Source organism: Rana temporaria, chromosome 3 (assembly GCF_905171775.1).
Source record: "Rana temporaria chromosome 3, aRanTem1.1, whole genome shotgun sequence".
Classification (NCBI taxonomy): Eukaryota; Metazoa; Chordata; class Amphibia; order Anura; family Ranidae; genus Rana; species Rana temporaria.
In genome coordinates, this window is record NC_053491.1 from 101,483,569 (window position 1) to 101,498,192 (window position 14,624).

A 14,624-nucleotide genomic window follows, 5' to 3' on the forward strand; every position below is an offset into this window, starting at 1 on the left:
TTGGTGGTATTTGATCACCTCTGCGGTTTTTATTTTTTGCGCTATAAACAAAAATAGAGCGACAATTTTGAAAAGAAATCAATATTTTTTACTTTTTGCTATAATAAATACCCCCAAAAATATATAAAAAAACATTTATTGTTCTCAGTTTAGGCCGATACGTATTCTTCTACATATTTGTGGTAAAAAAAAATCGCAATAAGCGTTTAACGATTGGTTTGCGGAAAATGTATAGCGTTTACAAAATAGGGGATAGTTTTATGGCATTTTTATTAATATTTATTTTTTTACTACTAATGGTGGCGATCAGCGATTTTTTTCAGATTTTTATGATGAAGGACAGACTTCAGTACTCAGAACATGGCCTATTCCAAATCTTGAAGCGTGAATCTGAAGAAAAGCAAGTTTTGATGCCCTCTAGTGGCAGAAGATAAAAATAGCAGTTTTTGTATAATGCAGCAATAGGACCCAGGGGGGACCAAAGGAGGAAATGGGGGGCGAAGGAGGACATGGGGGGACAGGAGGAGGTTATGGGGGGACCGAAGGAGGACATGGGGGGACTGGAGGATGAAATGAGGGGGACCGAAGAAGGACACAGGGGGACCGGAGAAGAACATGAGGGGGGGGACTGAAGGAGGACATGGGGGGACCGAAGGAGGACATTGGGGGAAACGAAGGAGGACATGGGGGACCAGAAGACGACATGAGGGGAACGGAGGAGGACATGGGGGGACCCACAGCTGGGAAAGATGCAGGGGGACCTGAAGGATGACACAGAGGGACCCAGAGGATAAAACGGATCGGGACCCAGAGGAGGACACGGAAAGCCAGGGAGGATGTGGGGGATGCAGAGGAGAACACGTGGAGCACAGAGGTGGACAGCCGGGTGTGATCAATGCGGCGGTGGGGGCAGTTACAAGCACCGATCTCCCTGACAGTGATAGGGAGAGTAGGAGAAGCGGCTGTCAGAAAAGCTATACAGGGAGATCGGTGCTTGTAACTCCCCCCACTGCTACTCCGATCACCCGTGAGGCAGCCTAAGTATCGGATCAAGCATCGTAGCATTTGCACATGTACATACAAGTTCTCGTGCAAATGCTCGATATTGGCACCGATACCAGTATCAGTATCGGTGCAACCCTAGTTAAAACCACAGACTTTTGACATAATCATAGTTTGATTCAGCAAGCATTCATTTAAGCCGGCCATGCACAGATCTAAATTAGTTCGGTTCTTGCTGAACTATAACTATATATATTCTTAAACTGGCCATAGATGGATCAAAAACCGCCTGCAATCTATTCAGAAAAAAAGTGAGTGCTTGCACTGTTTGCAGTGATTGCACTGGGGGGCAAGTTCAGGCACAGTGGGGGCAAGTTCAGGCACAGTGGGGGCAAGTTCAGGCACAGTGAGGGGCAAGTTCAGGCACAGTGAGGGGCAAGTTCAGGCACAGTGAGGGGCAAGTTATGGCACAGTGAGGGGCAAGTGATGGCACAGTGGGGGCAAGTGATGGCACAGTGAGGAATGTAATGTAATGGCACAGTGAGATTTGAAAAAGCCTGTTTCTGTCAGCGGTTCTGGCTCCCCCTCAGCTTCCAGAAAGACTAGTAAGAAGGGGGTAGTCTTATACAGTGAGTATATCCCAAAACCAACATTTTTCCTGGAAAATTAGGGGGTCGTCTTATACGCCCAGTTGTCTTATACGCCGGAAAATACGTTATTTTCTTTCCATCAACCCTTGACTGAAGGAAATAAAATTGCATAATGTATGGCCTGTCTTAGGTACACAGGTTTATGTTAAACACACAAGACATAAACAGACAAATATATAACTGAATATAGAACAGAACTTCTGTACCTGCCTCAGTAGCTGCATCCTTACAATGTTTCAGTTTGTTCTGACTCTGAAAAGACACAAGGATTTCATGTTATAAATTCTCTGAGGCTTCATAAGGAAACAGACTTTTGGTACGTAATGGAAGTGATAATTTAGTTCTTGAATGACTTTAAGCAGCCAATTTAATCTCTTACTGAGTATGTGGCTTCTTTATCCTTATTTCTTACCTATGTTCGCGTTTCAGCTGGTGCCTTGGCCACTACCCTAGGTTTCCTGTTTCTAAGGGTTTTCAAAACTGCGCCCCGGGCGCCAGATATGGCCCTGTTCTTGCCTTATCCAGCCCTTGGGGCACTATTCCTCCCACTGATATGAGACAATTCTGCCAACTGATACCAACAGTGGGCCACTATTTTTCCACCGACACCAATGAAGGAACCATTCCCCCTTATGATGCCAACGACAAAGCACTATTCCTTTCCCTAATACCAAATGTGAGGGTGTTTACCCCCACGAATGCCAGGAATATTGCCACTCCCGCTGGCCACAATTCGGTCCCCCAAAGTCTGAAAGATAATAAACTGGTACTTTGTTTAGAAAGTTTGGAGACTCCTGCTATAGAGTCACCCTTGCACTAGGGTGTTCTTTCCCTACGGTGTGTTCATTAATGGTTAGAACCATTTTCTCTTCTGTCTGTGCCCCATTACAGAGTTTTACTCTCTCAAATTATTCTGATCACCAATGTCACTGAGAATGAAAGTGAAGGTATATTCTAAATTTTGAGAAGACTAGGACAGAAATAGAAGGGGCATTTTTGAGTGGGCCCACTTAGTCATGTGAAAACTGTTTAAGCGGGATATCCCTTACATTGGAAAGAGATCCTCTCACTTCCTGTTCAGTCTACAGGACAGGAAATGAAAGAAAAATCTTCCTAATGAGACACAGACAGCAAAAAAGTGAGAGTAGTGTTAACTCTTCCCTACACCATTAAGAATAAGAATAACGATTTGGCTTTAGATATAATTTAAGATTTTTCCTGACAGTTCCAAAATGCTAGTGGTTCCTAAGGCAGAAGACTTTTTATCTTAATGCATTCTATCCACTAATGATTAAAACCCTTCTGTATACAGCAGCCCCCCTCATACTTACCTGAACCCCATCTCCATCCAGCAATGTTGCAGGAGAGCCTCGGCTGTCTGGGACCTGATTGGCTCAGACACTCAGTGGATGCCCCTGACTCCTGCTGCTGTCAAAGTCAGTGAGCCAATGAGGAGAGAGGGGGCGGGGTTGAGCCACGGCTCTGTGTCTGAATGAACAGAGCAGCGGCTCAGCTTGGGTGCCCCCATAGCAAGCTGAGTGTTGGAGTTGGCCCCAACCTCCGTCTATGAGAAGCTGTCAGCTCTAGATTCAGACACTGGCAGTAGTCCTTCCAGCCAGCAGCAGACGTTGAGAAGGGAAGTTGATGGTGTAAGCTGCCATGCTGGTACAGTACAGTGCCTGTGTCAGCCCCAGCAGAAGGAAGAGGGTGCTATATCTCATTTCAACAGAGGCTGACCTGATGCAGGAACTGCTATGGATTTACTTATTGCTGGTATGACAATCGAAGAAAAAACAAACTTGCACCCTTTTCTTTAATGCAGCACAACACAACGCACGTGTGTTGTGGTGTGCTGCAGTGCATGTTCGTTGTACTTGCGCATTGGGGTGCCAATAGCTAGATAGATGACATACACAGGTATGTTGTAGTTTGTTGTTATTTGTAATTTAGGACAGTCTTTTCTTACCTTCTCAACTTGCTTGGGATTTCCGGATATGGCCAGACGCTCGAAGTTCAGCTCTGCCTCCTCTGCTTCTCTGCATTTTTGTTCATAACTTTTCTTTGACTAAACATGGAATAAAGGAGACATGATCCCATGACACGTGGGTACTAAAAGTATTATATGTTACAGAAAGAGATATAAGCATTATGCAAGTTTTATACCCCTCCAAGATAATTTATACCCCCCACCAAAGATATCAACATTAGTTTGTGGAAAGTGGCCTTCCATTAAATGTGTATGGCACAAAAAAGTGTCTTTATTATTCTACTGAAATTGTTTATATTCACCAAACAGCAGATAGCTTGGACTTAGTACATCAACATCACACAGTAGGTAGGAATGTCCACAAAAAACATCCTCTACCATCCTTATTTCAGCCAAATTCTCCTTCATTTGTGTCACACGCTCCCACTCCCAGACATTGCAGTTGTAAAAAAGGGTGGGTTTGGGGCACAAAGCACTGTGCTCCGAGCCCACCCAGTTGTGTGACAATAGCAAATGAATATTCGCTATTGCCACACTGATTCTCCTCACGGTCCTGGGACCTGCCATCCAATTGGCTAAAAGAACAGGCGATCCTATTGGACTCCCAAGAGGAGGAGGGGGGAGACACGCAGTGATGCAAAGGAGGAGAAGATGCGATAGAAGCCTTCGCCCATATGAGCGATGCCCGCCCGCAACCGAGATGGGATAAGTACGGGGCTGGATGGCCGACCGCAAGACCCCCCCGGGGGAATGGTGCCGGTGACCCAACTGACAGCGAGAGGGGGGTTGTTTGCTGCCCCCCCAAATAAAAAACCTACAGTCACTGCATTGGACCTCACTGGCAGGTCAAAAGGTGGGACTTTGCAGATGGATTTATAATTAATATTTAATATTAGGACACTTACATGTCCACAAATCCAGTGATGTCTTCACCTGAGCCGATGTTTTTCAATTGGCTCTCGGGTGCTGCCGCCGCCATCTCGGCTTCACAGCCGGTTCCCTAATGCACATGCGCATAGTGCACTGCACTTTGAGAATGTCATAGCGGCAGGGGAATGAGGAGAGGGCTGAACTTCCTGCTAAGGTCGCCATGGTGAGCTCAGCCGGTTGTGGGAGCGGGTACTTGTCAAAAGCAAGTATCTGCTCCACCCTCCCCCCGAAAGGGATCAAATGTGGCAGCGGAGGGGGGGGGGAGACAAACAAGCAGAGCTTTCCCTTTTGGGTGGTGCTCCGCTTTAAGTGCTGCGGTACATTCATTTATGTGGGGGCATAGTTCTACTTTACAAAGAACCACAAAGTAATTGGAATAATTGAGGTTTTCAACACCAATTTCAATTTTTTACAGCAATAACAAATGGATTTTGTTAGCTGAATTTAAACTTTTTACAATTTTTTTGGCCATGGTTCTATCTGTATCATTAGACAGATACTTTTTAATGTACACAGGCTCCAACTTACCTCCATTGTCTTCTTGTACATGGACACTTTATTCTTTTGTAGGCGCTCCATGGCATTCTCATACTAAGTGAGAAAACAGTAAGATTCATTAGACTGAAGTATACCACTTGGGGCAATCCTTAGACAGCCACAATAACATCTCCACCTATTTTGATGTCAGTAGCCCAATTGGGTAAAACACAGTAGCAGATAGAGGCTTTTTTTACATGGGCAGTCACGTGTCAGTAAAAGCTACTTAAAGCTAATCAACAGCTGGGTGAGGCTGTTCACGTGCCATGGCTGAGATGCTTTGTGCCATGATGCGACATGCCCAGTTGACAGCCAGCGGCATCTGTCATACTGCGTCATCATGCAAGTCAATAGTTCAGCGCTGCAATTGCGTGCCAAACACTTGGCTTGCCACTGCAGTGCATTAGCCCCATTATAAACAGCTATTTTTTCTGAAAAACAAAAAAAAAAAATCAGGAGGCGGCAGGATCGCCTCCTGAAAGCCTGATAGCGGTCAAGCAGCTTTCTGAAGTGCGATTCACTGAGAATTGCTTTTCAGTGCAATGGCTAACCAAGGACGCACACTTTTCTTTCAAGGTTTATTAGCATTACTGTATTCCTGGCCAATGCAGTTTTACACTGAGGCCCCGTACACACGACCAAGTTTCTCAGCAGAATTCAGCCAGAAACTCGGTCAGAGCTGAATTCTGCCGAGAAACCCGGCCATGTGTACACTTTTGGCCGAGGAAGCCGACGAGGATCTCGGCGAGGAAATAGAGAACATGTTCTCTATTTCCTCATTGTTCAATGGGAAATTTCGGCTCGCCGAGATCCTCGGCGGCTTCACAAGGAACTCGACGGGCAAAACGATGTGTTTTGCCCGTCGAGTTCCTCGGACGTGTGTATGGGGCCTGACACTGATGTTGGACAGTTAGTATGATCTCACAGAAGAATATCCGAAAAAAAGACGCCAGTGCTTATAGCTACACCTCTAAAGGTCAAATCCAGCCCCCCCCCCCCCCAGTTTTTGCATTGCTTTTTAATGTGTATTATTGGTCAAAATATAAAATCATATTTTCACTTTCACATTGTATTTCAGTGATTTCTAGCTTATTCCTATTAATCCTTACACATTTACTTATTTTACTTCTGTGACACTTATTCACTATGCCCTGTGGGAGGGCACTGCCATATCACAGAATTCACAGAGCCTGCCTTCTGGTCTACAGAGGTGCTAAGAGGAGGAGTTTCAGGAGGTGGAGTCAGTATAGAAATCATTGCTGTCTATGCCCCCGTTGGAGAGATCGATCTCTCTATTTGTCATGTTTACCATTAACAATAACATTAAGGCCACTTTCACACTATGGGACACAGGTGGCAACAAATACAGAACTTGTTATTACCCTCCATTACTCTATCCAACATGACTCATAAAGAGCAAATTAAGAAATACAGATAGCCGCACTCCAAGATAATGGGCCGGATTCACAGACAACTTACGCCGATGTATCTGTTGATACGCCGCGTAAGTTGTAGAATGCACCGTCGTATCTATGCGCTGTATTCAGGAAACCAGATACGCCTGAATTTCTGCTTGATCCAACCGACGTAAGTCTCCTTACGCCGTCGTATCTTGGGTGCATATTTACGCTGGCCGCTAGGGGCGCTTCCGTTGATTTACGCGTCGAATATGTAAATGACCTAGATACACCGATTCACGAATGTACTTGCTCCGAGGCAGTAAGCTACGCCATTTACGTAAGGCGTACGTCCGGCGTAAAGTTATCCCTCATAAAGCAGGGGTAAGTCATGTTAGGGTATGGACGTCGGAACAGCCGTCGGATTTTATGTCGTTTGCGTAGGTCGTACGTGAATGGAGCTTACGCCGGCCATTTTACGTTACGCCGGCGCAAGAAAGGGAGCAAGTGCTTTGTGAATACAGTACGAGCCTCTCTATGTTACGTTGGCGTAGCGCATATCAGATGCGCTACGCCGCTCTAAAGATACGCCGATCTCTCTGAATCTGGCCCAATGTCTTTATTGAACGGACACACAAACGGAATTGCAGGTAAAATACACTGACTCGTTTCACACCTCTTTACTGGTGCTTATGACTAAGCACCAGAAAAGAGGTGAGAAACGCATCAGTTAACTTATCTGTGACTCCATTTGCTGTATGAACTGTTTTCCATTCAATGAAGACATTATCTTGGAGTGCGGCTATCCAAATTTCTTCGCTTGCTTATATCTTGCATATAGAGCCAGCACTCGTTTAGTGCAGGGTAGGTGACATTTTTGGACTGTTACCCGGAGCGGTATATTACTTCTAATGAATCAAAAAGACTTGTCTTTAGTTCTACTTGAACATTGCTGAGATAAATCATAGAGCTCAGGTAGGGTGGGGAAATCCATATACACAATGTACCCTCCGGTGTATTGTATCCTGCAGCAAGCTTACCTTTTTTCTCAGTTCCTTTTGTCTCTCTCTAAAGTCCTCCAAACTCTGCAGTTCTTCCCTTACAGTTGCTGCTAGTTGTATGTGTGAGTTTCCAATATTCTCAATTTCTGCAACAAGACAAAGAACATCCAGAAATACTGACACACAACCACTCAAAGGACGGTATTTACTATATTATTTCTAGAATAAGTTACCAAACTAAATCAGATTTCTAGAAAAATTATTAAATTATTCAGTGAGCCTCTATTCCTTTAGTAAATAAAGCCCATACACTTGCATTGTCAGAGGCAACACCACAGTGTAGCACTTCCAAGAAAGACGTAGTGTATATGTCCAGTACAGTAATCTAAGGGTAAATATGGCTGCCCTGAATGTATACATAATTACAATTTATACATGGAAACAAGGCTTTAATTTGTCAAAATTGATGGCACAACCATAAGCCCATCCCCACATGCCAAGGTCCTAGGAGTAGTCCTGGACTCTGTACTGTCCTTCAAGGCCCACGTCCAATCACTGTCCAAATCTTGCCGCCTCAACCTCCGCAACATCTCCAAAATACGCCCCTTTCAAACCAATGACACAACAAAGCTCTTAATTCACTCCCTGGTCATCTCTCGATTACTGCAGCTCCCTCCTCATTGGCTTACCTCTGCATACTCTGTCCCCCCTCAGTCCATCATGAATACTGCTGCCAGACTCATCCACCTTACCAACCGCTCCGTCTCTGCTGCTCCTCTTTGTCAATCCCTCCACTGGCTTTCGCTCGCCCAACGAATTAAATTCAAAATACTAACTACTACCTACAAAGCCATCCACAACTCTGCCCCCAGCTACATCACTGACCTAGTCTCTAAATACCAACCTAATCATTCTCTTCGTTCTTCTCAAGACCTCCTGCTCTCTAGCTCTCTCATCACCTCCTCCCATGCTCATCTACAGGACTTTTCCAGAGCCTCTCCAAGCCTATGGAACTCCTTACCCCAAACTATGCGTCTATCTCCTTCTCTATTAGCTTAATACGGACCTCTGAGACTATCACAGTGCAGGTGCATTTATACGGAGACTTGATTACACACAGGTGGATTCTATTTATCATCATTAGTCATTTAGGTCAACATTGGATCATTCAGAGATCCTCACTGAACTTCTGGAGAGAGTTTGCTGCACTGAAAGTAAAGGGGCTGAATAATTTTGCACGCCCAATTTTTCAGTTTTTTATTTGTTAAAAAAGTTTGAAATATCCAATACATTTTCTTCCACTTCATGATTGTGTCCAACTTGTTGTTGATTCTTCAAAAAAAATTACAGTTTTACATCTTTATGTTTGAAGCCTGAAATGTGGCAAAAGGTCGCAAAGTTCAAGGGGGCCGAATACTTTCACAAGGCACTGTATAGTGCTAAACCCACAAACTGCAACAAAGTACCCCGAATTTCGTGGGTCCTACCCTAGTAATAGAATGAAAGAACCTGCATCTCAACCATGGGAGCCAAACTCCTCTATGTGGGAGAATTGAAGGGATTCCTCCTATGAACTGTTGGCCACTAATAAGAGGTAATGAAGGGGGGGAGGGGTGCTCCAGCCCAAAAAAACCTCAGGAGGAATCCCTTCAGTTCTCCCACATAGAGGAGTTTGGCTCCCATGGTTGAGACGCAGGTTCTTTCATTCTATTACTAGGGTAGGACCCACGAAATTCGGGGTACTTTGGCGCAGTTTGTGGGCTAAGCACTATATGACCATATAGATAGACCAAACCCCTGTATATATTATTATGTATATGTTTAGGTGTTTTTAACTAGCCTTGTACTGTCTTTTGGTCTTATAGCAGCACCATCTATGAATTTAATTGCAAATACAAAAATTCATGTATACATATGTATACGTTTAGATGTTTTTAACTAGCCTTGCAGGATAAATGTCATTCTTGAATGTGTGCGCTATAATCTGTTTTGTACTGTCTTTTGGTCTTATAGCAGCACCATCTTGAATTTAAATGCATTTTAGGGTGTGCCCCCCCAAATATGTTTTTGTATTGTATAAGACCCTGACCATGTTTTTTTGGGCTGGAGCACCCCTCCCCCTCTTCATTACCTCTTATTAGTGGCCACCAGTTCATAGGAGGAATCCCTTCAGTTCTCCCACATAGAGGAGTTTGGCTCCCATGGTTGAGACGCAGGTTCTTTCATTCTATTACTAGGGTAGGACCCACAAAATTCGGGGTACTTTGTCGCAGTTTGTGGGCTTAGCACTATATGACCATATAGTGTGACTAACCCCCCCCCCCCGTATATATTTTTATGTATATGTTCAGGTGTTTTTAACTAGCCTTGCAGGATAAATGTCATTCTTGAATGTGTGCGCTATAATCTGTTTTGTACTGAGTTGAAATCAAGTCTTTGCAATTAACAGATCTTCTATTTCTTTATGTTTTCCTAATATTTTCCTATGCTGGGATCACCATTGAGGTATTTGTAAATCGCTATCATGTCCCCACTCAAGCATCTTTTCTCCAGGGAGAATACATTTAGTGCTTGTAGTCGCTTGTAGTCGCAACATCAGTTGCAGCCTCACTCTGCCCATCAAACACAGCTACTGTGCCCATCAATTGTTGCCACTGTGCCCATCAATTGTCGACACTTTGCCATCAAACGCAGCCACTGTGCCCAGCAATTGTCGCCACTATGCCACTGCCAGCAATTGTTGCTACTGTGCCAGCAATTGTCGCCACTGTGCCATGCCATCAATTGTCGCCACTGTGCTATCAATTGTCACCACTGTGCCATCAATTGTCGCCACTGTGCCATCAAACGCAGCCACTGTGCCATGCCATCAAACGCAGCCACTGTACCATGCCATTAAACGCAGCCATCAATTGTCACCACTGTTTATTGAAAAATTTTGTTAAGCGTTAAATCACATACGTATCAAAACGCTACCCGGCGACGGGACCAGGTGCCATTCGCCGTACATACAATAACAAAAGTAAAATCACAGACATCAAAGCCGTTAAAACAGAAAAACACTAAAACATTAAAAAGCAATAGCATAAATCAGATAAAAATAGAAAAAAAACAGTAAAAGAGCCCCGAGAAGAAAAAAAAAACCTGTCACCCCGTCAGTTTCCACCCCCTGTCGCACAGCCATCAATTGTCGCCACTGTGCCATCAATTGTCGCCACTGTGCCATGCCATCAAATGCAGCCACTGTGCCATGCCATTAATTGTCGCCACTGTGCCCATCAATTGTCGCCACTGTGCCATCAATTGTTGCCACTGTGCCATGAAATCACACGCAGCCACTGTGCCATGCCATCAATTGTCGCCACTGTGCCCATCAATTGTCGCCACTGTGCCCATCAATTGCCGCCAGTTTTCCCCCTCAAAAACCGCCAGATGTCCCCCCCCGCCCGCTTTGCCCAGCACTTACCTTTCTCGGGTCAGCCATCCTCCCTCCGCGCTCTCTCGATGTCTTCTCCCGAGTCCCGCCCTCGATGTCGCTTCAGCCAATCAGGTTACTGGTAACCAGATCCACTGAACCTGATTGGCTGACACGCGTGTCAGTGTTAATCAGGGAAAGCACACCCCCTGCGTCTCCTGGTTAACTATTTGGAAGCCGATTAGAGCCAACAGGCTGTAATCGGAAAGCCTATCAGAGAAGCTGGCTCTGATAGGCACTTCCAAAAAACAACAAACTAATGTTATTCAGATGGCCGGCGCTCACCAGGGGGCCGGCGACAATACATAGAGATTCATGCAATGCATGAATCTCTATGTATTGTAGACTTGAGTGACGGCACAGGGGAGAGAGGGTGCAGCGCTCCTGCGCCCACTATGGACGCACCGCCACTGTAATGGACTCTCTCCAGCTCCAGCAAATTCCTTCTGAGGATTGGTGACCAGAACTGGGTGGAATACTCCAGATGTATTTTAAAAAGTTTTATAAAGTGGCAGGATTATAGTTTTATCTCTAGCGTATATCCCTTTTTTATGCATGCTAATATTCTGCCAGCTGCAACTTGACATTGCATTCTTTTGCTCAGTTTGTCTTCCACTAGGACCCCCAGATCTTTCTCCATCCTTGACTCACCAAGTGGGTAGTTTGCATTTATGAATTAATGAATATAATTTCAATGAATAAATAAAAAAACTTCTAATCAGTATTATATGATTTAGAACAAAGAAACAACTTTTAGTTAAACAAAGAAAAGAAAATCCATATAAACTTGAGCCATTCAGAGTCCTCCTTAACATCAGGGTTCCCATCAGAATGCCCTTTACATCTGATTTTCCATTAAAGTCCTTACATGAGAGTCCTCTTACATCATAGTCCCCTCTTACATGAGTCCATCCTATAACAGAGGACTGGATACAATTCTGCAACAGGCTGGATTTGGCCCATGGGCCGTAGTTTGGAGATCCCTGCTTTAGCACATAGTGCTATGCTAGCACATGATTCTGTTTACTCTAATGACATAGAATCACTCATAAAGAAAAGTAATGCATAAAAATACTTGTATATATTAATGTAATACTTATAAATGCATCCCAAAGGCTATGTGATTCATTGCTTAAAAATAAAAATAGGATTACTTACGTTGTTTTAATTCATCAAAGGACCCTCGTAATTTGCTGGAAAAAAACAATAATAATAATAAGTGAATCATAGCAATATATGATTGGAACCTCAATAAACATCCATAGCTAGAATACCACAAGACACATTTATCAATTCAGTATTTTCATCATATTTTCATATGCAATTTCAATACATTTTTTATCCAATGTTTAGGCAAACTTTTTTTTTGCAATTAAAGCGATATTAAAACAAAAATATATTCAATGGCAGCTTATCAATACTCTGATATGGTAGCTCCATTAATTTTCTTATATAAAAGCTTTATTTCCTTTATTTTAATTTTTATTTGGTCTGGCCAACAACACACTTCCTGTCTTTGGTGTCTCCACCCTCTGGAAGAGCAATGGGGACACCTTTGGACAGCAGCATTGTCAGTCTGTCAGTCTAGGGTTGGGGTAGTGTTAGATGCACTAGCATTTAAGATGAACTTGACTTAAAATGAAAGCCAAACTATAGCTAACACTTTTTATGCATTTACAGGAACTTTTTTTTCCTCTTGGGATAAAGATTTTACATAAATGAATGAAAGCTGAACATTGTAAGCACACCTCTCACCCCCCAACTACCACATTTGCTGAACAGCTCGGTATGTTTAAGTAAGTTATAAGGTAACAGACTTGCTAGCAGGATCAACAGGTGAAAATAAAAAAAATACAAAAAGAAAACGAGTGCAGCCATTATACTTAAGAATTGATAAGCTACAATATAATAAATGTTTGTTTTTGGGTTTAATACCCCTCAAAATCAAATTTTATCACTCCATAGACATCCCATGCAAACCTGTTTGTGCAAAAAAAAATGCGATTGTGCATGAAAATAAAAGCTGGAACTGGGCTTTAACACTCAGCTCCTAATATTTTTTGACTTGGCAAACATTTTGGCATTTTGTGCGCACACAGCCCAGTTTTCCTGGCAAAATGTTCTTGCACAACCTATGGCAGTGAATGATTGAAACCCCTGTCAATTTTTTTTAGCCCATTGAGATTTTTCTTCACCCTCTGTCCCCAGAGTATAGGGAGACCCCCCTAGACAATTGTCACGCAAACAAGTGTCCCAATTGGAAGGTTTCCCTTTTATTACTGTTCTGGTGACAAATCAATTTTGAATGGATGGATTTTGAATGGAATTTATCTCACTTTCAGTCTGGGTGACAATGGTCCCCAGGACAAATAAAGAGTGCAGATCTCCCCAGCAGAGATGCAGAAAGCAATAAAAACCTAAATGACAAATGACAAATAAAAGAGGGAAAAGGAATTGTAATTACCAAACCAAGGAAGAAACAGTATTAAAAAACACATCACAACAAAAATCTTAAAGTGGTTGTAAACCCTCACATTTACCCAGTGAATTGACTGGCCTTGTGTGATACACAGAGATTAAATAAATCCTTCTACACAAGTTGTACCTGTTTATCTGCAGTCTTTTCTAATCCACATCTGTTCTAAGTCCAGAAATTTATAAAGATTGTCTGAGGCCCCGTACACACGACAGAGGAACTCGACGTGCTTGGCACGTCGAGTTCCTCGTCGAATTTTGGGATGAAGCCGCCGAGGAGCTCGGCGGGCCGCCTTCTCCCATAGAACAACGAGAAAATAGAGAACATGTTCTCTATTTTCTCGTCGAGTTCCTCGGCGGCTCCATCGAGCCAAAACTGTACAGACGACAGAGTTTCTCGGCAGAATCCGGGTTTTGACCGAGTTTCTCGGTGAATTCTGCCGAGAAACTCTGTCGTGTGTACGGGGCCTCAGAGTTTAGAAAAAAGTGGATGGAGTGCTGAAATTACACTCTGCAGAGCTCAGTGAGGAGAGCTCTGAGAGCTGATTGGAGGAAGGGAAGAGGCACATATTTACATGGCTCAGGCCTCGTACACACGACCGAGTTTCTCGGCAAAAACCAGCAAGAAACTTGCTGGGAGATATTTTTTTGCCAAAGAAACCGGTCGTGTGTACATTTTCGTCAAGGAAACTGTTGAGAAACTCAACGAGCCAAAAAGAGAGCATGTTCTCTATTTCCTTGACGGGAATGGAGAAACTTGCCTTGTGGAGTTCCTCGACAGCCTAACAAGGAACTCGACGAGCAAAACGATGTGTTTCGCCCGTCGAGTTTCTCGGTCGTGTGTACGAGGCTTCACAGGAACAGAGCTGAGGCTGTCAATCAGCTGGAGATCCCTTCCCTGTCACCATTTTTCTCTTGGTGTTGGGAAAATTTGTCAGAAGTGACTCATACTGATAGCAGGGGAACAAAGCAGCACACAAAAATTTCACTTAGGGGGACATATACTAAAACTGGTGCACACAGAATATGGTGCCGCTGTGCAAAGTAACCAATCAGCTACCAGGTTTTATTGTCATAGCTTAATTGAACAAGTCAAAATTAGAAGCTGATTGGTTACCATGCAAAGCTGCACCAGATTCGGTGTGCTCCAGTTTTACTAAATCTCCCAGT

At 43.7% G+C, this 14,624-nt stretch overlaps 1 protein-coding gene across 1 annotated transcript in view; it reads right to left on the reverse strand.

Moving 5' to 3' along the window:
• Nucleotides 1-14,624, reverse strand: part of PSTPIP1 (proline-serine-threonine phosphatase interacting protein 1) — a 97,389-nt gene that overhangs the window by 12,952 nt on the left and 69,813 nt on the right. Inside the window, exons 4-8 of the mRNA XM_040343113.1 lie at nucleotides 12,138-12,172; nucleotides 7,544-7,650; nucleotides 5,098-5,160; nucleotides 3,619-3,717; nucleotides 1,859-1,904 (exon numbers count right to left, since the gene is read on the reverse strand). Of these exons, the coding sequence (XP_040199047.1) occupies nucleotides 1,859-1,904; nucleotides 3,619-3,717; nucleotides 5,098-5,160; nucleotides 7,544-7,650; nucleotides 12,138-12,172 (350 nt within the window). The remainder of the gene's footprint in view (nucleotides 1-1,858; nucleotides 1,905-3,618; nucleotides 3,718-5,097; nucleotides 5,161-7,543; nucleotides 7,651-12,137; nucleotides 12,173-14,624) is intronic.